Genomic DNA, 25,017 nt, shown 5'->3' with positions numbered 1-25,017 from the left:
TTTTTTCTATCTCTTGGGGGATGCAGGGAGTTATAGTTCTGCTCTTTATTTGACATTTATGTTTATTGCTGAATATTAGTAAAAGTTCTAAATGCAACTTGTATGTTTTGTTTTTAATCTTTATATCTTTATATATATATCTTTGTATTTGCCATTATAAGGCCATAGTATGGGGCCACCAGTCTGACCCATAAGGCTTCAGCCCCATATTTTCCTCCACCACTTCTTCCTGTATTTTTGCTTTTAGACCAACAGACAGACCCCTCTTTGTTTTCTGTTGCCTCTATCCCACCTAAACAATGTATAGCCTCAATTTTACTGCCCAGTCATGTGACTCATTTAGCCATGTTTCAGCCCTCCTGTTGTACCAGTCAGGCTTATAACATTTAATCCTGGTTACCTGTCCATTCCCTTAGGTACCAGTGCCAGTACCTCCAGCTCTCTCTGTACCAGTCAGGCATCTTGCATTAGTAACATACATTTAGTACTGGTACTGGCTTGTAAATTGTATAAATACAACGTGTTGTCTTCCCTGCCATTATTGATGCCTCCAAAAAAATCTCCACCATCTTCCTTACTATGCCCACTACCTCATCTATCCCCACATAATTACCCACTGCACCCCTTCATGCCTAGTTTAACATTTCACCAAATCCTCTAGAAAATTTAAAGTTTGGTAATACCTTTTATTGGCTAACTGAATAAGTAACAATTGCAAGCTTTCGGAGCACACAGGCCCCTTCTTCAGGTAAAATACAAATGAAAGGCACATTGTATATATACTGTTAGATCATTGAAAAAGGGTTTATCTGCAGTAAATTAGAAAGTTATGCCTGAAGAAGGGGCCTGTGTGCTCCGAAAGCTTGCAATTGTTACTTATTCAGTTAGCCAATAAAAGGTATCATCAAACTTTACATTTTCTGCATTTTTTCAATGGCTAACACGGTACAACATCTCAAAACCAAATCCTCTAGCCATTCTCACCCTAAAGCAGTTGCACCATCATTGAGGTGACCACTAGAGATGTCGCGAACTGTTCGCCGGCGAACTTGTTCGCGCGAACATCGGGTGTTCGCGCTCGCCGGAAGTTCGCGAACGTCGCGCGACGTTCGCCATTTGGGTTCGCCATTGTTGGCGCTTTTTTTTGCCCTCTCACCCCAGACCAGCAGGTACATGGCAGCCAATCAGGAAGCTCTCCCCTGGACCACTCCCCTTCCCTATAAAAACCGAAGCCCTGCAGCGTTTTTTCACTCTGCCTGTGTGTGCTGAAGAGATAGTGTAGGGAGAGAGCTGCTGCCTGTTAGTGATTTCAGGGACAGTTGAAAGTTTGCTGGCTAGTAATCGTTTTGATACTGCTCTGTTATTGGAGGGACAGAAGTCTGCAGGGGTTTGAGGGACATTTAAGCTTAGGTAGCTTTGCTGGCTAGTAATCTACCTTCTACTGCAGTGCTCTGTATGTAGCTGCAGTGGGCAGCTGTCCTGCTTCTGATCTCATCTGCTGACTGCTGCAATAACAGTAGTCCTTGTAAGGACTGCTTTTATTTATTTTTTTGTTGTTTTACTACTACTACTACTACTACTACTATAAGAGCCCAGTGCTATTAGTCTAGCAGTGTTGGGGAGTGGGACTGGTGTGCTAATCTGCTGCTCCTAGTAGTTCAGCAGCACCAACTTTAATTTTTTTTTTTAATATTCATTTTTTTTTATTTTACTTTTTTTATTTTACTACCGCTGTAGTAGTGTATAAGTTGACCTTTTAGGCATTATTTGCCCTGTAGGCATTATTTGCACACTGTTTTCTTCAACCCGCCATCGAGCTGTGTGACCTTGTTCACATTCTGTCTAAATATCCATAATATTACCGTCTCCAGAAAAAACACCGGAGTCACTTTTTTCAAGCAGCATTCATATATTTTACGTAATCCGTATCCACCGCTGTAGTAGTGTATACGTTGACCTTGTAGGCATTGTTTGCCCAGTTTTTTTGGCCACAGCCACTGAAGCACAGAGGCCAGAAAAAATATGCCATATAAATGCTGAAAATAGTCATTTTTTGCCATACGTTGACTCAACGTATATGGCAAAAAATGACTATTTTCAGCATTTATGTGGCATATTTTTTCTGGCAACTGTGCTTCAGTGGCTGCAACCAAAAAAACTGGGCAAACAATGTCTACAAGGTCAACGTATGGCGAAAAATTACTATTTTCAGCATTTATATGGCATATTTTTTCTGGCAACTGTGCTTCAGTGGCTGCGTCCAAAAAAACTGGGCAAACAATGTCTACAAGGTCAACGTATGGCGAAAAATGACTATTTTCAGCATTTATATGGCATATTTTTTCTGGCAACTGTGCTTCAGTGGCTGCGTCCAAAAAAACTGGGCAAACAATGCCTACAAGGTCAACGTATGGCAGTTGTTTAAAGAGAACAGTAGATTACTAGCCAGCAAAGCTACCTAAGCTAAAATGTCCCTCAAATCCCTGCAGACTTCTGTCCCTCCAATACAGAGCAGTATCAAGCAGATTACTAGCCAGCAAACTTACTATCATCTGTCCCTGAAATCACTAACAGCTCTCCCCCTACACTATCTCTTCCAAGCACACACAGGCAGATTTTTCAGATACATTTTTGCCCTTGATCCCCCTCTGGCATGCCACTGTCCAGGTCGTTGCACCCTTTAAACAACTTTAAAATCATTTTTCTGGCCAGAAATGTCTTTTCTAGATGTTAAAGTTCGCCTTCCCATTGAAGTCTATGGGGTTCGCGAACCGTTCGCGAACCGCTCGCGTTTTTGCGCAAGTTCGCGAACTTTTTTTCCGACGTTCGCTACATCCCTAGTGACCACATACCTGGCATAGAACCTGTAGCCAATGAAAAAAAATCAGTCCAGTTCTCCAGAGGACATTTTGGATTAAGGGAGCACAAACTAACCACAGCTTCATGCTGAGCTACAGGTGCCCTGGTTTCCCAGTAAAATACAAATTTCACACAAAAAATTAAATACACTTATAGAAGTGCCATCTTATAAAAGGGGTTCTTCGCCTTAAAATTCATCTGTGGAATATAAGCAATTACGGTATCAACTATAACAGCTGTCTTTAATGAAACCCAGAAATTCTGCTGAGCAGGGCCAAAGATAAGAAATATATCAACTAAAAGTATCAATTTAGAACAGCTTGCAGAGTCAGTGACCCCCCCTCCCCCGAGGTCCTTTAGAAAGACAAAATGAGTAATTGAAAAATTAAACAATAAGCTTCAATACTTAAAAAAATGGTCACAAATAGAAAATAGTCTTTATTTTGGGTGAACTATCTGAGCAATATAGAAGATATTAAAGGGTCTGTTCACCTTCAAACAACTAGTTGGTTTCAGATAGATCACCAGAAATAACGACTTTTTCCGATGACTTTCTATTTTCTATGTGTGACCGTTTTTTCTAATATTGAAGTGTAAAGTGTCATTTGTCTGCTTCTAAAGAAGCTCTGGGAGGGGGGGTCGCCGATCCTGTAAACTGTTCTAAATGGATACATCTAGTTGATACATTTCTTATCTTTGTCCCTGCTGAGCAGAATCTCTGGGTTTCATTACAGGCAGCTGTTAGAATTGATACAATAGTTGCTAATACTCCAGAGACGCTGCTGAGAAATGTATCAACTAAATGTTGCAAAATTGTAACGTAAAAACTAAATAATGGAAAGTAATTGAAAAAAGTCTTTATTTCTGGGGAACAATCTAAAAACAACTGAATTGAAAAATGTGTTTGGAAGGTGAACAACCCCTTTAATAACCACATACATTATATCATAATGACAACAAAAAAGATAAAAAGGTTAAAGGACTAAGAAACCTAAACAGAATAGTCCTTTTTTCTTTTTACCTGTCTTTGTTATCATTATGATATAATGTATGGGATTAATATCTTCTATGTGTATATTATAAGTGCTTATACCTGATAGGACAGCGGTTGATTGATACTAGAGGGTGAAGCTCATGGATTAATGTTTCATGGGTTGAGCAAAGGTATGTGTATATACCTTCAAGATGGATAGGCTGTTTGATCACTTCTAAGGCCCGTAATATGCTATTTTGGGGTTGTTCAGCTTCCAACATTCTTTTTCTGCTCAGATAGTTCACCAGAAATAAAGACTCTTTTCAATCACTTTTCAGTAGAGACTAGTGATGGGCTGCTTCACCAGAAAATCTCGAAATGGCAAAAAATTTGGTAAATGCATTGATGTTAATGGGCATTTATTCATGCAACTTTTTTTTTAAAATCACACAATATTTTGTTAAATATACAGTACATTAGCATCTATGGCCATTTTTTTTCACAGTATAACGCTGTGAAATATTTTGCTCAGGTATTGACAGGGTTTGCACCTATTCCTGTCACATTAGTAGTTCCCCTTATGTTTAAGCCAAGTCTTAGTTAAAGTGGTATCCCTCAAATCATATACACTCCTAGAGAGCCATGATGCAATGTCCCTACTCTTTTTAAACACAAAAGACAGTGTTCTGTCCGGGAGCTTAGCCATTGTCAAGACTGGGGCCACCAGGGCTGCCACATCAGGGCCCCCAAGCACAGCGGAAAAAACCCACCAATATCAATGGGCTACCCCGCCCCAGTTGCAAATCCCCACAGGCCCCGCCACTGCCGCAAATCCCCATGGGCTCCCCCACCAAAGCTGCAAATCTGCTTCTGGGAATGAGGTCAGAAAGCACAGGAGCTGCTGCCTGTGGGGATAGGGTTTGGGCCAACGGGGCCCACCACGTCTTTCCCCATTTCCCGCTGGGCCAGTATGACCATGAGCTTATCTAAAATTGGACCTTACACAGGTATGGGGCTTGTTATTCAGAAAACTCTGGACCAGGGCTTATCCAGATAAATTTCCGTAATTTTGTCTACTTAAAAGTAATTTAAAAGTTAACCCAATTGGATGTATTAGCAGCCAATAAGAATCAATTATATCTTAGTTGGGATAAAGTACAAGGTACTGTTTTATTATTACAGAGAAAAAGGAAATTGTTTTTAAAATGTAAAATGAATTGATCAAAATGGAGGTCTATGGGAGATTGCTTCCTGTAATTTCTGGATAATGTTTTTTTGAATAATGGCTCCCATACCTGTAACAAAAACCCCCAGTATTCACAAACAATACATTGTATGGACCGTATTGTTATATGTAGTACAAAACCATAATTTTGACCTCTTTCCTTCCCTCCTTATACATTATTTATTAACCGCCTTATAATCACTAGACAAGATTCAGATCTATTGCTGGCAACTGCTTTCTCATATGCTACCCTGATGTCACTAGAACTATAGCCTCTCTGATGTCACTAGAACTATAGCCTCTCTGTACAAACTGGACTCATATCTGCATAGCCTGTTGCTGAAGAGCATCCCAAGTTAAACATTGCCATCTGAGGTGTAAGAATTGTCCCACAGTGGTGCCCTCAAGCAACTAGCCGGGTGTGCACTTTTGGGAATGCAGCAATGTGTTACATGGGATGGGTGTCCTGTAAAGATCTATATGTATAGCATGGCCCTTATTCATAAAAACCACATCCAAATAGGAAATCATATGCACGTGTCAAGTTCATTCCCACCCCAAATACCAATACAATCATCAATATAACGATAATATTACACCTGTAAGGATTCTTCTATCCAAAGACATAAAGCTGCTCTAGCCAACCCATGGCATATTTAGGCATATAGACACCCATTGCGGCTCCACATCTTTGCAGACAAACTTTACCATCAAACAAAAAAATAATTTGACCAACAAAAACTCTGTAGCTCAATAGTGCTACTATCTGATAGTCCAGTAGTTGATTGATACTGGAGGGTGATGCTTACGAGTTAATGTTTTTATAGGTGGAGCAACCGATACATTTACAGTATATACTTTTTTTGAGGGTTGGACCATTTGATTGCTTCTGAGTAAGTGGCAGGAAACCACAAAACAGGTACAGCTAGTGGCCCATGCTATGGTATATTATGTGCAATAAGGATTCTTATATGGAGAATAAAAAGTGAATTTTAATAAGATAGTGCTATTGTTGCTCTGGGCATTTCATATATTGTGTAGTTCTCCAGAAGCCCAAATACATTCTCCCTACCCCAATCTCTCATCTGGGCATTAATCTCCCTGAAGCGGCACATGGAATATCACTAAGATAAGTACCTGGGAAGTCCGCATACCAGCTTTTTCCTTCGATTTTTAAAATCATTCTTTAGGACTTCCCTCTCCTCCATCTTTTGTCACCAATGCGTACCCCGTCTTTCCCAGCTCCTCCCAATCATCTGCTCCCTCACATAAGAAACCCTAGCACCAGGCAAGCAGCAGACGGGCATGTAGAGTCACGTGACAGATTTCCCTATCCACCTTCCAACACACGGGTTGACTACAGGTTGGGCGTGTTCGCATTGAAATTTGGCCAACCTTTGCAGGTTAGAGTTGCGGGCAGGTCAGACTGGGGAAGTACACTTGTTCATTACTCCCTAAGAGATTCCATGCCTTGGAGGCATGCACAGAAGAATCATACAGAGCAAGAGGACATGGGTACCGGTCCGGTGCTGGCTAGAGTTAGGTGTGGGTTAAGGTTTTGCATGTTATGGTTGGGTGCAGGTTGAGTTTTTCCTGACTCATACATCACTAGAACATATGGATAATATATCTTACTAGACATTAAGGCCGTTAAATTAACGGGTGCTAGAACATATGTAGTCAAACATTTATAAAAACAGAATTGTTCTAGTCTAAAAAAAATTCGCCAGAGACGGTCCGTGGGGCACATGCGCAGTAGCGCAATTCCACGGACACAGGGACTGGACGCAGAGACACGTCAACAATTCGCCAGAGACGGTCCGTGGGGCACATGCGCAGTAGCGCAATCCCACGGACACAGGGACTGGACACAGAGACACTTCAACTTTATTATATAGGATAACTACCTTTCTGTCTTCTTTAAAGTGAACTTCCCCTTTAACTATAGAGTCCTGAGAAGGGTTAAACCATAAATAGAAATGCTAACTGGTTAACAAGACTAGGGAGCGGTTAGCCTTGGTATGTAGGACTAGAAAAGCTCTGCTTTTATTGGAAGGGATTCAAGCAGCATAAAATCCCCAGGAATCCCCTTTCCCATTCCCAGGCCAATCAGCTGCTGCTACAAACTGCCCTGGCTCATTATCTAGTATTTACTGTAGGGGGCAGCAGTGATGCAGCAACAACGAGCGCTGATATTCTGTGCTGCATTTGGGGATCTAGGATTAAACAAACATATCAGGGATGTGCAACCGACAGACCTGAACATAGTATTAAACTACGACTCCCACCTGACAGCCCAATGCCACACAGTGTGCACTCATATTTAAATCAAGAGTAGGATTCCCAGTTGGTTGCTGGTGTCGCTGCCCTTTTGTAACCACTATGTTGATCACTATGTTGCACAAGCATCAATCGGTAGTGGCCTCCCACAGTGTACTGTGGCTTGTTCTTAAGTGTCATACATTATAAGTGTTAATGTACCCCCTACTGTAAAGTATAAGGATATCAGAAGTCACTGAAGGGTTCTGTCACCAAATAAAGGCACAAGGATGCAGGCTAAGGAGGTTGCAACTATCCCTATAGCTAACCACTGGGGCAAATAAGTGTGCATAACCCAAGAGAGTGAATGAGTTACATGACACAGGTAAGTCCTCTTATGACAGTGCATTAAGTAGATGTGGAGCAGGTGAGGGGAAAGATTCAGGGATGAATAAATATGAATATAAACACTCTCTGTATATAATAGAAAAACTAAGCACATTTTATTAGAGTAGAGCAGCACTGTTGGGGTACAGCTACCCTCCAGGGGCAGAGTTCATGAGGTTCATACAAAGTTCTGCGCAATGGCCAACACTTTGGAAAACTCCCCGTCGTTCTTGCGAAGACTCGTAGGGATTGGGGTCTTAATCCTGGTGCCCACAGGATTCCCATTGTCGTCTATTAGCACCACGTTGTTGGAGTCAAAGCGGGGGGTCATGGAAGCCCCTGGCATCTTGTGTCCTACGATCAGGGCTTTCTTCTTCTGTCCCTTTATAGCCAGGAGGATTCTGTCACCCACTTTCCCCACCCCAGACTTGTTGTACACATGAATGCACTTAGGGGGTCGGTGATATGGGGTGCTTCCCAGGGTGCTGTTATCCACCACTCGAACTCGGGTCAGTTTCTGGATAGCAGCACAAGGTGCAGAGAGGCTGGGATAGAAAGAGAGCCGTGTTACATGCACAACCCCACCCAGTGAAGGGTAATAGGTCACAGCAGTTAAGAGACACTGTACTGCACCACAGAATATGTTAGCGCTTTGTATAATAGCTGTACAAGCAAATAGCTAGAAATAGGAAGGTATAGCTTCAGGTCTCTATATCAGAAAGTAGGAAGGACGTGGCTCCATGTCTTAATATCAGGAATCAGGAGGGATATGTCTCTAGGCCTCTATATCAGAAAGCAGGAGGGGAGTAGCTCCAACTGTCTGCATCAGGAAGTAGGAGGCAATTGGCTCAAGGTTCCTATCAGGAAGTAGAAGGGGAGTGACTCGAGGATAAACACTAGGCAAATTTTCACCTCGGCAGTAACCAATAGTAACCGGTGTCAGTGACAGGCTTTTTTTTTTTAGCCACCTTCAGGTTGAACAATGAAAGCAAACCTTTGATTGGTTGACATGGGATACTTTCCCTGCCAGATTTGCCCAGTGTTATAAATGAGCCCCATCTCTACATTAGGATGTAAGAGGGGAGTGGCTCCAGGTCTCTATACCAGGGAGCAGGAGGGGAGTGACTGTGGGACTACATAAAGAAGGAGGAGGGGGAGGTCTTTATATTAGGAAACTGGAAGGAAGTGGCTCCAGGTCTCTATATCAGAAAATATGAGGGGAGTGGCTGCAGGTATCTAAATCAAAAAGTAGGAGGGGAGTGACTCTGTGTACCTATATCAGGAAGGTCTGTAGATCAGGAAGTAGGATGAGCGCAGTTTCAGGTCTCATGGAATAATGAGTGCCTGTACACTCACTAGAAAACTATTTGAGTAATTGGTCCATGGAATAATAATGTAAGAAGCAGGTATGAGGTCAGTGATTATGCAAAGAGGTGGATCGGACAATAATCTGTACTTACCAAAGGGGCTGTATGCTCAGTGCCGGACAGGCTTGGGTGGCCAGTAGCCTCAGCCCTCTAGCAAACAAAGTCATGCTCCCAAATTCCTGCAGGCCTGGTATGGGCAAACATAAACAGCAGAGATGTGAGCTGTAAAAATCCTAACACCCCTTTCCACCATACATATCACCTATGCCCCAATCGGGCTACTGTTTCAGCATGTCTCTCTGGCCCATCTCTAAACCTCAAACCTGTACAAATGCTGCGATAACTGCACCCTCACACTGTATAGGAAACTATATGGCAGCGCCTACCCATATGTATAAACAGGGCCGTCATTAGAAATCATGGGGCCCCATACAACAACATTTTTGTACAACAACATTTTTGGGGCCCCGCCCACCCTAGTGCCCAAGCCCGCCCACTCCACATCACAGTTAAAAGACGGCACAGACATCAGCGCTAAAAAAGTAACCCCCCCCCCACACACACACGTTATAAAAAGCTATTCATGGTCAGGGCCCCCTTATAAAGTTTAAAAAAAAAAAAAACACATTGGCGCCAGGGCACCTCATAAAAGTTTTTTTAAAAAGCATTGGTGCCAGGGCCCCCCTTACAAGTTAAAAAAATTGGGGCCCCAAAAAGCATTTTTTAAAAAAACATTGGTGGCAGGGGCCTATAGAATATTAAAATAATATATTGATGGCCAGGGGATTAGGAAAAACACAAATTGGTGTTCAGTAGAATTGAACTCATGGCTTCAGGACTTCAACTTCTCCCAGGCCACTTGTCCCCCCTGATGGCGGCCCTGTGTATAAATACAAATACACAGAGAAGGAATGTTCTGGGCACACAATAATCTAAACCCCCATATTGTACTGTCTTACTCTAAGGGAAACAATATGGCATTTCCTACCCATATGTAGAAATACAAATATAGAGAGAATTGATGTTCTGGGCAAGCAATAAACTATACCCTCATACTGTACTAGAGGAATAAATTGAAGCACTGTACTGTAAAGGTGGCCATGCACAAAGAGATCTGCTCGTTTGGTGATGTTGCTAAACAAGCGGATCTCTCCCCGAGGTGGGCGATAATGGACTGATCCGATCGTTGGGACCAACGATCGGATCATAATGCAGGGAGTCGCATCGCATCAACAAACAGATGCCCAGATATCGATCCGGGAACCCCGGTGTAAAGGTGGCCATAGACACACAGATCCGATCGTACGAATCGAGGTTTCGTACGATTTTCGGATCGTGTGTGGCATGTGCCGACATCCTTCGCCCGGCGGAGATCGGTCATTTGGTCGATCGTCAGGTTTGATTTTGACCCGACCGATCCCGCCGGAGCCCATTGCGCATCGTAATCTGATCGTTCGGCCATACGTCCGAATGATCAGATTACCCCCGATATAGCCATGCCTGTTAATGGCATATCGGGGAAAGATCCGCTCGTTTGGCAACATCGCCAAACGAGCGGATCTTTGCATCTATGGCAACCTTAAGGCCCCATACACAGTCCAATAATCTGCAGATTTAGTCTTTCGCATCTTTTATCGCCTCATGTATGGCCAGCTTTTTAAGAACACAGATAGAAATAGAAAGTAGGAACATTAGGTAATACCCAGTTATTGCCCCCACCTCACACACATTAAAGCTAAGTGGTCCTGTGGGTGGAGCATAAAAGTGGGCAAATATTGATCTTTCCCCATCAAGTGGCTACAGGTAGGAAGATGCCAGTCCCATAAGGACACTTGAAGCCGACACGCTGGGATTGCAGACACTCATCTGGGTGACACCGGGGTCACTGCTTCCCATTAAAGGAATAATAAGGCAATTGCATAGTGATTGGCTCACCCTTTCCCTCTGCAGATTTCTACCCTGTGTCTGTCTGCTGGAACTCCCAGAATGCGCAGCACTTCACCCTGTAGTCATAGCAGCTGCCTCCATAGCTACAGGCTCACTGCAGAGGATGCTGGGACAATTTGAAGTCCCCGGGCTGTACAGTACAACGCATGGGCTTTTGGGAGAAGCAATTCCTGTGCTGTTCGGCACTATATAACGCAGGAGCTGCTGAGAGAAGTAGTTCCCGGATTGGAGAGCAGTGTGTGATGCAGAGGCTGTGGGGAGATCTCGCACGTAGACAGAGGACAAACTCACCTACCACTAATGTCCGCACTCCTCAGCTGCTAGAGTCACGTGCCGGAATACGTGCGCGTCCCAGACAAGGGCAACGCCACTGTAACGCGCGCGTCAGGCCCAGCGCACTAACAGCGAACTCGCCAGACAGGCACCCCCATAAAATTGACATCGAGACGCCCCGTGCCCCGTATTCAGTGAAACGTCATTTTTCTATAGCCTGATTTTACGGTTTCCCTCAATTTACATAAGTTTTTCTTGGGACACCAATTTGTATTTCCCTGATTTTACATTCTCTCTGACTTTGCACAATTGTCTCCTGGAAAAAACTTTAAATGGGGGGACCCAGTAATATAAGGATCCCAGAAGATCCAGTGTGGGTGGGGGTTGTACACATTTCCAATTCTCCTGACTTAAAGGGGTTGTTCACCTTTTGAGTTAATTTTTAATATGATGTAGGGAGTGCGATTCTGAGACAATTTGCAATTGCTTTTCATTTTTTCATTATTTGTGGTTTTGAAGTTGTTTAGCTTTTTATTCAGCAGCTCAGCTCTCCAGTTTGCAATTTCAGCAATCTGGTTGCTAGGGTCCAAATTACCCTAGCAACCATGCACTGATTTGACTAAGAGACTGGAATATGAACAGGAGAGGCCTGAATAGAAAGACGAGGAATAAAAAGTAGCAATAACAATACATGTGTAGCCTTACAAAGCATTCAAAAACGACATAAAATTAACAATGAAGACCAATTGAAAAGTTGATTAGAATTAGCCATTCTATAAGGTACTAAAAGTTAACTTAAAAGTGAACCACCCCTTTAACTGGAAAATGATGATGCCCATGAGCCTCCAGCTGGTCAGAGTTCATACAGAGAGTATTGATATGGGGGGGGGGATTAGCTTTAGGTTAGGGGACTCCCTGGCAGCAACTCTTTCCTGCTAGGTTTCAAACAGGGCTCCACAAAATTGGAGAGCGGTACAACCCCCCCCCCCACCAACTCATACAGGGACATCATCATAGGGACTCCATCAGAGCAAGCAAACAATATGGGGCCAACGAGAGACACATCGAGGGGACACCACAAAAAAGAGACAGACTCTGGGAGCCTACAATGCAATTTTCTGGATAACAACTTGTTTCACAAGGATCCACATATGGAGGTGCATTATATCCATCCTTGTATATAGTACAAGGATAAAAATGGGCCATATTGCAGGAACACAGTTGGAGCCTGAATGAGACATGGGGGGCACAGAGCAGATAGAAAGACTGTGGTGCCCAGCATACTAAAGGTGATAGACTGGGGGTCTTACATGCAGGCACAGAATGAGCTCAAACGAATAGATTTTTTTTTTTTATTAAAACTTGTTTTTATTAAAGGATCGTCACATATTAGTTACAAAGTCAAAAGCAAGAAATGATAAAGTTTTACAGTAAATCTATAACAATATGTAAATGTAGTAGAGTTAACATATCCAAAACAGTAAGAACAAAATAAACTAAACTAATAGCTCAGACAAAAGATTAAAGAAAGCAGGAAAAAGACCCTATATAGGGTTAGATGAGTAGGAACTTAATAACCTGTTGGTAAGATGAGTCTCTGGGGGCGACTGATCGGAATGGCGTTGGGTTGGTCGGTGTTCTCTGAGACATTGGGACGATTCCAGAACCATCGGATTTTCCGTGAGTATCGCTGTATCATACCATGTTGTATAGCGGAATGCATGTATCGTAAGAGATCTAAGTAATGTAGGTAAAGACTCAATGTATTTTGACCATGTCGTAAAAAATTTATCAGTGTTTTGGTTTTTATGTAGCATGGTTTCCAACCAATCCATGTGAAAGATGAAGTGTAGTTTTTGTTTTACTACTGTCAGGGTGGGCGAATCAGTATTGAGCCATTGTTGCAGAATGGTTTTTCGGGCAGCAGCAGCCAGTTTCCCCATGAGGTTTTTGTCGGATTTTGATAGACGCGTCAAGGCAGTGACATCACTAAATAATGCCCACTCCAAATGTAAGTGAACGGGGCTACCAGTCAGCCGAGCACCATAATCAGCAACCTCCACCCAAAAGGGTTGTAGGGAAGGCAAGACCACAGACTATGTATCAGATCTGCCATGGGGGACTGGCATCGAAGGCAGTTGTCAGAGGGCAGATATCCCATTTTATATCGTCTGAGAGGTGTGAGATAAACATTGTGTAATATTTGTAAAGACATTTCCTGATACCTACTGACCGGAAGTAGCTTCATTATGTTCGTATGTTGTTGGAAGATCGTGGAAGCTGTGGAGTTTGGGATAGCTAAAGTCCAAGCAAAGCCTGGTCTTAGAACGTTATCTAAGTCCGTCAGCGTTCTAGTCAGGTGGTACAGTTGCGATGTAGTTTGTTTAGCCCGTCTATTTTTCCAAAGTGTATTGAACGGATTTAATTTATCGATGTCTGTCAAGAGTTTGACCTTGCACGACGCAAAGTGGAGAAGTTGTAAAGTTAGAAAAGTGTGTTGCGACGTAAACGGAAATTTCTCCAACAATTTTGACCGTGAGAAAATAGTGTTATCAGTATTTAAAATATCATGCAGGTTTTGCAATCCCTTTTCCCCCCATTGTGATAGAATAGGATTTCGCACGCCTATAGGGAAATCGTCATTATCTAACCAAGACAAATATGGTGAAATATATAGAGATAGTTTTTGTCTTTTCCTAACCGTATGCCAAGCTTTGTATGTGTCAATAAACATAGGATTGGTGCGTAGTGAAGGCGGGATGTCGTGAAGTGGCGAATGGAGAGCAGAATTAAGGGAGTGATTATGTGCTGTATATGAGTCAAGAGCTATTGTTGTGTAAAGATCTCTGTTCAAAACCCAGTCTCCAGCATAACGAAGGAGTGCAGCCTCGTTATATTCCCTGATGTTTGGAAGGTTGGTCCCACCAAACTGTTTGGGTTGTTGCAATTTAAAGAGGCTGATCCTCGAGCGCTGTTTATTCCAAATGAATAGTCGGAATGCTTGAAGTAATTTCTTGTGGTCGGTGTTCTTTATGGAATAAGGCAGCATCTGCAGCGGGTAAAGCACTCTAGGAAAAAGAAACATTTTGATAAAATATATCCTACCTAGGAATGTCAGATTGGTGTGTTTCCAGTGATGTATCTCCCCTAAAATGATATCTATTATCTTCCGTATATTTAAGAAATAGGTGTCCCTATGATGTGACGGCAAAGTAATACCTAGATATTTAATGCTGTGTACGGTTTTCTTAAAAGGGAAGTGAGGAAGCCAATCCGCCGGGTCCGAATGATGTAACTGCAGTGCTTCGGTTTTGTCCAAATTAATTCGAAATCCCGCTATATTGCCAAATCTTGTGACCAATTGTAAGATTATAGGAATATCTGTTTTAGGTTGGCCAAGGAACATTAAAATATCGTCGGCAAATGCCGTGACCTTCAGTGTGGATTGGCCTATTTGGATACCAGGTAAACTATGATGTTGTATCAAATGTTTCAGCAATGGGTCAAGCGCCACATTAAAGAGGAGGGGCGACAACGGGCACCCCTGGCGGGTACCTCTATAAATTCGAAATCTGTCTGAATTGGCGTTATTCACAGTCAAAAACGTAGTGGGTGTCGAATACAAGTTATTAAAAAGATTAAGCATGTGTATGCCAAAGTGTTGAAATTTGAGCAACCGACGCAGGTGCATATGTGTTATTCTATCGAAGGCCTTGTCCGCATCTAAATTGACTAACATGCCATGTTTTCTCTTTTCCAGGTTACTAATGTATATCGCCGTTAGGATTTGCCGGAGGGCTCGGACTGGATGTCTTTGTTTAAGGAAGCCTACCTGATTTTCGGTAAGTATGGATGGCAGCACTCTTTGTAGTCTATCAGCCATTATCTTGTTTAAAATTTTTAGATCCTGATTCAGTAGTGAGATTGGCTGATAAGACGTAGGATCCGTTGGGTCCCTGCCTTCCTTAGGGATCAATATAATCCTGGCAACATTAGCCTCTGGCCATAGTGGGCTACCCTGTAGTGCTTCTGAATATATTGTGTGAAGAAGGGGTGTAATATCGGGCAACAAAAGTTTATAGAACTCGGCGGTAAAACCATCTGGCCCTGGTGTTTTTCCGTTTTTCAGGCGTCGGATTGTATCTAATATTTCCTGTTCCGTTATAGGGGCGTCTAAAATCTCACGATCCCGAACCGACAACTTCGATAGGTTAGCTTCCTGCAGGAATTTAAGACCATCTGCATGATCATCAGCCGGAGCTTCATAAAGTTTTCTAAAGTGGTCAGTCAGTATACGTCTAATTTCAGTAGGGTCTTGCGTCCAGCCAGCAGGCGATTTAAGTTTTTGAATGTAAGTGGTTCGGGATTGTGATTTTGTTATATATGCTAGCAATTTACCTGATTTGTTACCATGTCTATAAAATAGATTTGCAGTATGGTTAAATGTGTTGTAAGCTTTTCCAGTCAATAAAGCATCAAAAAGTGCCTTCGTCTCTTTGTATTTAGTTTTGTCCGCCTCAGTGTTTGTTCTTTTAAACGTTTTGTAGTGTTCCGTCAACTGGTTTTGTAAAAAGGAATATTTTTCCAGATATGATTTTTTCTGATTAATCAAATACGAGATTATCTGCCCTCTCAGTACTGGTTTCGCCGCTGCCCATAGTAGTTGTGGATTATCCCAATGGTCAATATTATCGTCCATATAGTTAACCCAGCTAGTTTTAAGAAATAGTTGGAAATCCTCATTAGTACTCAAATAGGCCGGGAATCTCCAGTTAAACGCTCTCAATTGAGGCGTTTTCATCTGCAAGGTTATTGATATCGGGGCATGGTCAGAAATAGCAATGTTGCCAATAGAGGCTTCAAGCAATGCCGGTAATACCGACTGAGAAACGAAGAGATAATCTAGCCGAGAGTGTGTTTTGTGGACACCAGAGTAAAACGTGTAGTCCTTTGTGATAGGATATGTGTGTCTATAAGTATCAATTAATTGCAGTGTGTCACATAATGTATGCAGTGGCTTTGCTCTGCTGCGTGAATGAGTTGTGGATTTACCTGATTTATCCATGGAATCGTCCCATATCGCATTGACATCACCACCCAAGATAATATTGGTTACATACACATTAAAGCTCAAGTCAGAGGTAGTTTAGTCGATTCCTGGAAAATGGTATTGCCATTGGGTTAAAAAGGGGAAGGGGATAGAGGGGTCCCCTCAAGGCCAAAAACAACGGCAAAGTTATCACATAGAAAGGATTTTCAATGTCTGTGGTTGAGTCGTATGGGTAAGTAGCGCTGGTAAGCCGTGGCAGTGGAAGCGGCAGTAGAGCAGAGAGTGGTGATAAGAGGCTCCCAATATAATCAAAATGAAATATTTAGGAAACACAGTCTCCCCAATAGTGATCGGTATAGCCACTGTGCTCAGTCCAATAGGACAAGATAAAGTCCAGAAAAGGCCAGGCAATCAGGAGTATAGTTGTGTCCCACTAATGATGGGCCTGGAAGCGGTTGTGGTAGCAGTATGGAGGATTGGTAGTCGTATCTACTGCCTATTCGGAGTACACTGGCTTCCTTTGGATGAGGTGCCGTGTATGCGCTAGGCAAAAATATCAGACACGTAGAGTGTGGAAATGTTCATAGAACAGTGGCAGCTCCAGAGCACTATTATAGTATGGCAACACAAGGAGTAGTAAAGTCTATAAGTGTGCCGAGGAAATCACCGCCCTCCCGTGACCAGGGTTGGGGTGTAGGCCTTCCACAATGAGGGTATCCACTCACCCACCCTGCGCCGGTATGATATGCGGCCTGGTCCGGGTCCACGGATGAGATCGCTGTATGAGGGGGAGAGAGGCGATGTTGATGTGAGGAGTCAAGTGTTTCAACACCTATAACGTGCTCGGTGGTGCATACTCTCCACCCGCTAGCTGCAGCTTGGCTTTCCGGTAGTGTAGGCCCGAGACAGCGACCTTAAGCCTTCACAGGAGCCTGTCGGCCTGATCCTGTGAAGGCGCAATGTTAAAGGGAGGAGATCGCGGCTGTTGTGAGGGCCGTGGGCGGAAGCACCGCGTGGAGGTTCCGGCAATCTGTTCGGCTGCACCGCAAGTGCCTAAGTAGCGTTGGTCCCCTCGGTAAGAGGATCCGCTTGGATCTGTAGCTCCCTCAAGCCGACCAGTCAGGTAGGGGAAGCAAAGTCGATCCGGAGCCCACACTTGTGAGTTGGCAGTGTTGCGGCCTGGGCCCGCTGTGGCGGATACGGGCCGATATCCGGGGTAGCTGTTATGGGGGGAGCCCAATGTTGGATAATATTGTTACCCCCGTTATCCTGGCTTATCGGGTGTATAATTTAGCCGTTAGAAGCTAATCGAAGGATGCGATGGCACCAGATTGTAAGTCCCGAGCAGGAGCCGTGTTAAAATGCGGCCATCTTTAGGGCCGCCCCCCGGAAGTCCTGCAAACGAATAGATTTGAGGGGTTGCACAGTTGAAAACTGCACAGGAGCAAAGAGTTCCTCACTCCTGCTGGGGCCCTCCAGTTTTTTGCTGACTGGCCCTACAGTCGCATTGTGGGATAGACAGGCCAATACCATTTCGGTCCTAGAACAGTTCCATGTGCTGGAAGAACCAGGGCCGACCATTAGCCTGAACCACGGGCCAATGGCTATATCATAAAAGATGGGCATTAATTGGCCCCTGTGCCCTCTCCCGGGGTGGGAGTGGGGATGTAATCCTGCACCAATAGATAAAAGGCTGACACACATCAGTTGCCCCCATACAAGGGCCGATCTTGACTCAGAGGGGCCAAGTAGTGGTAAATTGATATGGTCTATTGTGGGCAGTCTGTCTGTGCCTCAGATGCATATGCACTATAACTTCTGACTGAAGCATCCCCAGGAATGGCAGAACCAGACTAGACTGGCAATCTGTGAGGGGTGGCTGCTGTAAATTGCCATGAGCAGTCACTGTTTATTGCTCAGGTGTCTTTGTATTTGAAATTCCAGGGCCTATTTTGAATCCCAGTCCAGACCTGGGCATTTCTGATACACAGAGCTCTAGATTATACACATAATAATGTACTGCTAATGCTATTTCCCATTGTTGAATTGGCTGCTGGAAGTTCTTTCATAGAAACCTGCTGTTTTCAGTGGGAAGTCTTGCTTGTGGATTGATTACAGTTTCTGTCCATTGTTGGTGGCCTTATCATACTCAGTGAGATCTATAGCAGCCCCCCTGATAATGGGATCCCTTCAGCACACATAACTCACATGTACTCAGGGGATGGAGGGCACATTCACATAGTGGGACTGTGGCAGTTTACAATCAAACCCTGGTCAAACTGTATTTTTGGATTTGCAGCCCTCATCAAGGGCACAGGTTATGGGTGTGAGGGACGGGCAGGGATGGGGGGGCACAAGGGGCAAATTATGAAATAAGCTATGGCTATTGCCCTACATCTGCCACAGCCAAGTAGCCAACTGCGCACTTTCTCTCACCATCCTGCTCAGTACTAATAAATAGTAATACTAAAGTTGGGCTATTGTGATTGAGAGACTAACAAGAGTGCGCGCTGGCAGATAAAGGCAACTCAATCCACCCTTGGCACTTGCCTATAAAAAAAAAATAGAATCCCCGCCTCCCACACGGAGTCTGCAGTGTAAGGAAGGTAAGGCGGGGTTTCTGATGTGACGTCAGACTTGGTACCGCCTACCTGCAGCGAGTCGGTGCACGGGCTGGGGGAGCTTCACTGAGAGGCGCAGCCCTAGGGGCACCTGCGGAGTGGATCTCTTGTTGGCCTGGTGAGTGCCTTCTCTGTGCCCCTGTAATAACACTATTGTTATAGAGAATATGTGAGGGTTGGCGCCATCTTTGCTGGGCATCTGCCCATCTGTCAACACAGCCAAGCTCTCATTATCTGCTCCTTTCTATCGTCTACTTAGCAACACCCTCATAACCTGCCTAGCACTTACTCGCTATCTGCCCCTCCCGCCAGCACCCACCGAAGTGCCCGTCTGCCAGCACCCACCGACTCTCTGCCCATCTGACACCACCCACCGACCAAGTGCCCGTCTCCCAGCACCCACTGTCTATCTGCCCATCTGCCAGCACCCACCATCTGTCTGCCAGCACCCACTGACCCAATGCCCGTCTGCCAGCACCCACCGACCAAGTGCCCGTCTGCCAGCACCCACCGACCGAGTGCCCGTCTTCCAGCACCCACCATCCTTCTGCCCCTCTACCAGCACCCACCAAGTGCCTGTCTGCCAGCACCCACCATCCTTCTGCCCCTCTGTCAGTGCCCTTCTGCCAGTGCCCCTCTGCCAGTGCCCCTCTGCCATGCCCACATCTATCTGCCCCACTGCCAGCAACCACAGTCTGTCTGCTCTCAACAGCACCCACCGACTAACTTCCCCCCGCCAGCACCCACCTACTAACTGCCCTCCCATCAGCACCCACTGCCCCCTGTCTGACTGCCATGCAGGCGTATGTGTACAAACCCCACTGTTTCCACTTGGTTGGTTTATGTGTCTGCTTCCCATTTAGGCCTTGCTTGTGCCCAATGGCGTGTCTTTTTGCCCCTTTTGGTGGTTCCCATATGCTGTGTGTCTTGCTGAAGGTACGGTGGAAATTGTCTTTTTTGAGGGCGGAGGAAAGCACTTTTTCCCCGGATTGGGGGGATTAAGTATTTGTAACAGAACAGTGCTAACCAGCTTACTCTAATGTATAAGGGGCACAATATTTATGTTTTTAGGAAATGCTTACAAAGCTGACAGAGATTGTCAGCTCTGGTGCTTGTATTTGTCAGGGCCCATTGTGCTGCTACAACAGCCAGGCATAGTTTGTGCAAGTCCTGTCATATGGTGACCTGGTACAGTGCCCCTCATATAACATCCCAATTTTCATTACAGTCTGGAACCAACTGTAGAACTGATTGGGCCTAAAGGGCTCCTGTAGCCCAGTATGTGCCCTACAAATACCTGTCCACTAATAATCAATGAGTTCACTTACAACAGCCAGAGAGTTCTCTGTATAACAGCCCTAGATAGACTGGCATCAATGCCTGTTGTACTCATGCCATGCTCATATGTGTTACTGGCATTTCAACCCCTCGTGTCTGTCTGGACGAAGATAATGATGATGTCCGAGTCTCCTGTGCTGGGCTGTGTTTCTAGGCCAGAAATGCAACTCATGTGTTGTGCCCACTAATAAATGTGGCATGTGGCACTGTATGGGCTTTAAGCCTGTAATGTGATGCTCTTACAGGCAAGGAGAGAATTAAAGGGGAGATTAGCCTCAGCATGCACTCCTTGCATAATGTCATTAGCTACTGTCTGTCAGTGTCTGTCTGTCCTTTTATATACTGTGGTTCTAATTCTGTACATCAGCTGACTTCTGCTGCATTGAGAAAGGGACTGTTACACAGCTATTAACAAGTTAGAATGAGGATTTGGGAAGTTGTATAGACTGGTATTTTCTTTACTTGGGCAAAAGGTATTTTTTGTTTACATCCCCTTTAATGTGGTCTGATGGGTACAGTGGAGTATATGTCCCCCACCTCCTGCTGACCAGCCTGTGCACATCAACTCCCTTACACCTGGTGGCAACAGAGAAGGGCTGTGTGTGTGGCAGGTGAACAGTTTATGCCAGGCCCCTTTACCTTCTTAGTAGTGCTGTATAAACCGGTGGCACCTTTACCCCTCAGTCTGTATCTGCTCCTGTTCTGGGCTGAACTGCACTCCATTGGGTAAAGTACCACAAGCCACTGCTTCTTGTTTTCATTGTGGAACTGTGTGATGCCCCTGGATGTGTTGGGTTGCTCTGGCCACTAGAGAAAAGCAGCAGAATAACAAGGGGATTTAGGGTTTGGTCAGGTACTTTACCTTCACTGTTACTTTCTAAGGGGTTGATAAGAGAAAGTAACAGTTCAGGTAGAGTAGGTAAGATCAGTTGGCAATAGAGAGAGAAATAAAAAGATAGAGTTAAGCTGGCCATAGACGCAAAGATCCGATCATACGAATCAAGGATTCGGACGATATTTGGACCGTGTATGGCCAGCTTAACAATGCAGGTAGAGTAAATAAGACCAGGAGGAGAGAGAGTAAGGGTAATGACACATGAGGAGATTAGTCACGCTCAGATTTGTCGCAGGCAACATCTCCCCATGTGCCATTGCTCTAACAGTGCAGGTAGCGAGGATCAGTAGTAGAATGAGCGTAACAGTGCAGGTACAGTAGGAATAACCAGTAGGAGAGAGTGAGTAACAGTGCAAGTAGAGTAGACAAGACCAGTAGTAGAGAGAGAGAGAGTAGCATGCAGGTAGAGTAGACAAGACTAGTAGCAGAATGAGAGTAACAGTGCAGGTAGAGTAGGAAAGACCAGTAGGAGAGAGTTAATAGTATAGGTAGAGTAGGTGAGACCAGTATCAGAGCGAGAGTAACAGTGCATGTAAAGTAGGAGAGAGAGAGAGAGTGTAACAGTGTAGGTAGAGTTGGCAAGACCAGTAAGGGAAAGTCCAACAACATTCAGGGAGAGTGGGGCTGCTGGGAAGTGACAGTGTAGTACAGAAAAAGTTGCAGGATCATAATTATCCCTTTTTGCCCAGAGCTCCCCCAGCTGAATACATTCCATAAGGGTGAAGGGTGCCCCTGTGACTAGCAATGCAATGACATTTGTCTCTGGTCTCTTACAATTACCAATAACCCAACAGTTTAAAGGGATACTTTCATGGGAAACATGTTTTTTTCAAAATGCATCACTTGATAGTGCTTCTCCAGCACTGAAATCCATTTCTCAAAAGAGCAAACAGATGTTTTTTTATATTTAATTTTGAAATCTGACATGGGGCTAGACATAGTCAGTTTCCCAGCTGCCCCCAGTCATGTGACTTGTGCTCTTATAAACTTCAGTCACTCTTTACTGCTGTATTGCAAGTTGGCATGATATCACACACCCACCCTCCCCCCCCAGTAGCCTTACAACAGAACAATGGGATAGATAGCAGCTCCCTAACACAATATAACATCTGCCTTATAGATCTAAGAACAGCACTCAATAGTAAAATCCAGGTCACACAGTGACACATTACTACCTGCTGTCTTTGAACCCCATTCAGCACTCTCCCTGGTAGGGAGGTTAGAGCCAGCACTAAGCAAATCCTGAACCCCCTCTTGTAGTTCTTTTCTCTGGGGACCAGCCCATCCCAACCCACCTTGGAACATCACACTGTTTCACGTATAACACAAGTAGCAACAACTTGTTGTACTTTAACCCCATGAACAGCAGTTCATCCCAGATTAGATGCAGATACTAGTGAGTAAAGGTGCCACTCAGGCCTGGACTGGCAATCTGTGGGTTCTGGCAAATGCCAAAGGGGCTGCTGTAAGATGCCATAGACAGTGACTTTTTAGTGGGCTGGTGGGGAGCTGTTTGGGCCTCTGTATACTTGAAATGCCAGGGCCTATTTTGAATCCCAGTCCAGACCTGATGCCACCCATAAAGCACTGCTAAGGGGGTAAAAGGGCAGGCAATTATACTGGCATAAAGTGTAAGTGATATTATTTAGGGACATAGCTGAAAGAAACCTCTCCCTGTCCCATGTCACAAAGTTAAATGGCACAGATACCTCTCTCTCTTGGTTACTATGGAGATAAGAGCAAAGTAGTGCATCATTGCAGAGCTTATACCTATCTACCTTGTCAGCTGACTGGAAGAAATCTGTGCCACAGTAGTAGGAACAGGATCAGGTTCTGTTAGTGGCAGCCAGAGGGTGTTGTGGGAGCCATGTATCAGAAATAGAAGTCCAATATCAATTATTAACTCACCAAGTCCTGGATGAGGCCCAGGTGCGCCGCCCTGAGCCTTCAGCAAGGGGAGCGGATTCAAACCAACGAAATGTAGAGCAGCCAATCTTCCACCAGGCCATAAAATAAGGAAAATATTTATGTCAAATCAGCATAGCCTTACGCATTTCATGTCATACATACTTAGTCATAGGCTAAATACAAGCAGTATGAGACAATATTTAAACAGAAGTTCACCGATCAGATAACACTTCCAATTAGTCAATTAACAAATTCCGGTTAAGAACACATATACGTGATTGAATAACCACTCCCCATATGAGGTAGAGAATGCCATCTTTGTACACCTTTATTTACAAACTATACAAAACAGAAAACTTTATTCACAAAATACAAAAACAAAGTGAAATTAAAATAAAGTAAATTAACCAACAAAACTCTATCCTGCAAAGGGAAAAAATTTAGAAGTAGCATGAAACATCATAATCATTATTTAATCATTTGGGGAATCTAGTGGATAACATAAAAATCCACTTAGTCTCCAAATGTAACAGTATTCTCAACTTATTCCCTCCTCTTTGATCTAATGTTAACCTTTGTATACCCAGTATATATAGATAATCTAAATTACCTGAAGCACAATTATGAAAATGTTGGCCACTGTAGTTTCAGCCTAATTTTTTTCGTCAGCAGCTCTCCTGTTTGAAATTTCAGCAATTTGGTTGCTATGGTCTAAAATATCCGAGCAACCATGCATTGATATGAATAGGAGAGGGCATGAATAGAAAGCTGAATAATAAAAAGTAGCAGTAACAATACATTTATAGCCTTACAGAGCATTTGTTTTTAGATGGGGTCAGTGACCCCCATTTCAAAGCTGGAGTCAAAAGAAAAAGGCAAACAATTAAAAAATTATACAAAAGAAAAAATGAAGGCAAATTTAAAAGTTGTTTAGAATTTGCAATGCTATATCATACTAAGAGTTAACTAAAAGCTGAACCACCCTTTAATGCTCCTGTCTCTGGTGTTTCAGTCTGGCAGCTCAGTGATCCAGGTGCAGATTCTGTTACAATTTGCTACATTTGTTGATACATTTCTCACCAGCATCTGTGGAATATTAGTAATTATTGTATCAATTCTAACAGCTGCCTTTAATGAAACTCGGGGATTATGCTCAGAAGGCAAAGATAAGAAATGTATCAACTAAATTTATCAATTTAGAACAGTTTGTAGAGCCGGCGCCCTACCCCCTGAAAACAACTGAACTTGCAAAATGTTGGAAGGTGAACAACCTCTTTGTTGGAGCTCCCTATAGATCTGCTACATTTGCTGTCCATGTTTCAAATGAGGAGTGGGCGTGTCCTAACAGCCCCTGCCAGAAGCACAGTAGGAGGGGGTTAGCCAATCATAGTCCTGCAATCACACAAGAAAAGACTAGCATCAGTTCCCTATCAAGTCAGGATAGATGCTCCCCTGCATAACCTGGGAAAGGAGGCAGCAGGAAGTTGAATGGGTTGGTGGGACTTTTTGCAGAAACTAAATAAATCAGCCCAAAACACAACTTTGTAAACACATTCATTCTATATTTAAAACAGTATAATGTACTGCCACATTCTTATTTGTCATACATTATGTCTCCATTAAAAGTGAAGGAAATGCCCAATTTATGGGGGGGTTGCCAAATGCTAGGGCACATCCCCAAGGATTGTATTAATTTACCTGATACCCCGAGCCGGTGCTTCTGTTAGCACAAAAAAGTGCTCTGAGAGCGATCCTCTTCTTCTCTGCTGTGCATGTGTTGGGTTGGGTTTTGAAGAAAGAATGAGGGAGGAAGAGAGTCCCACCCTCGCAAGTAGCCTGGGCTGGTGCAATTTTCTGATAACAGGAGCACTGGGCAGGGATTTCCTTTTATGTGTCTTGTATTTTTTTTTTTTTT

The 25,017-nt window shown here is 43.9% G+C and overlaps 2 protein-coding genes across 7 annotated transcripts in view; one reads left to right on the top strand and one right to left on the bottom strand.

Annotated features, from left to right (window-relative positions):
- Positions 1–7,797: 7,797 nt before the first annotated feature.
- On the bottom strand, positions 7,798–24,955 carry mrpl14.L (mitochondrial ribosomal protein L14 L homeolog). Of its 4 annotated transcripts, XM_018262765.2 has the most exons (4): positions 24,801–24,955; positions 23,103–23,188; positions 9,164–9,257; positions 7,798–8,248 (listed from the first exon to the last, which is right to left on the bottom strand). In XM_018262765.2, the coding sequence occupies exons 3-4, from the start codon at positions 9,235–9,237 to the stop codon at positions 7,882–7,884; spliced, it is 441 nt and encodes a 146-aa protein (XP_018118254.1). In that variant the 5' UTR covers positions 9,238–9,257; positions 23,103–23,188; positions 24,801–24,955; the 3' UTR covers positions 7,798–7,881. The 4 variants fall into 4 exon arrangements, with proteins under 4 accessions (XP_018118254.1, XP_018118249.1, XP_018118250.1 ...); XM_018262760.2 differs by lacking the exons at positions 23,103–23,188; positions 24,801–24,955 and adding an exon at positions 11,309–11,461; XM_018262761.2 differs by lacking the exons at positions 23,103–23,188; positions 24,801–24,955 and adding an exon at positions 11,313–11,452.
- tmem63b.L (transmembrane protein 63B L homeolog) overlaps positions 18,942–25,017 on the top strand; it is a 31,538-nt gene continuing 25,462 nt past the window's right edge. For 2 of the 3 annotated variants that reach the window (XM_018262757.2, XM_018262756.2), the window contains exon 1: positions 18,942–19,079. The gene's annotated coding sequence lies outside the window, so the exon portion shown is untranslated. The remainder of the gene's footprint in view (positions 19,080–25,017) is intronic. The other variant, XM_018262758.2, reaches the window with a different exon arrangement.

The sequence above is a fragment of the Xenopus laevis genome, chromosome 5L (genome assembly GCF_017654675.1).
Source record: "Xenopus laevis strain J_2021 chromosome 5L, Xenopus_laevis_v10.1, whole genome shotgun sequence".
NCBI lineage: Eukaryota > Metazoa > Chordata > Amphibia > Anura > Pipidae > Xenopus > Xenopus laevis.
This window is presented reverse-complemented; position numbering and strand designations above follow the sequence as displayed.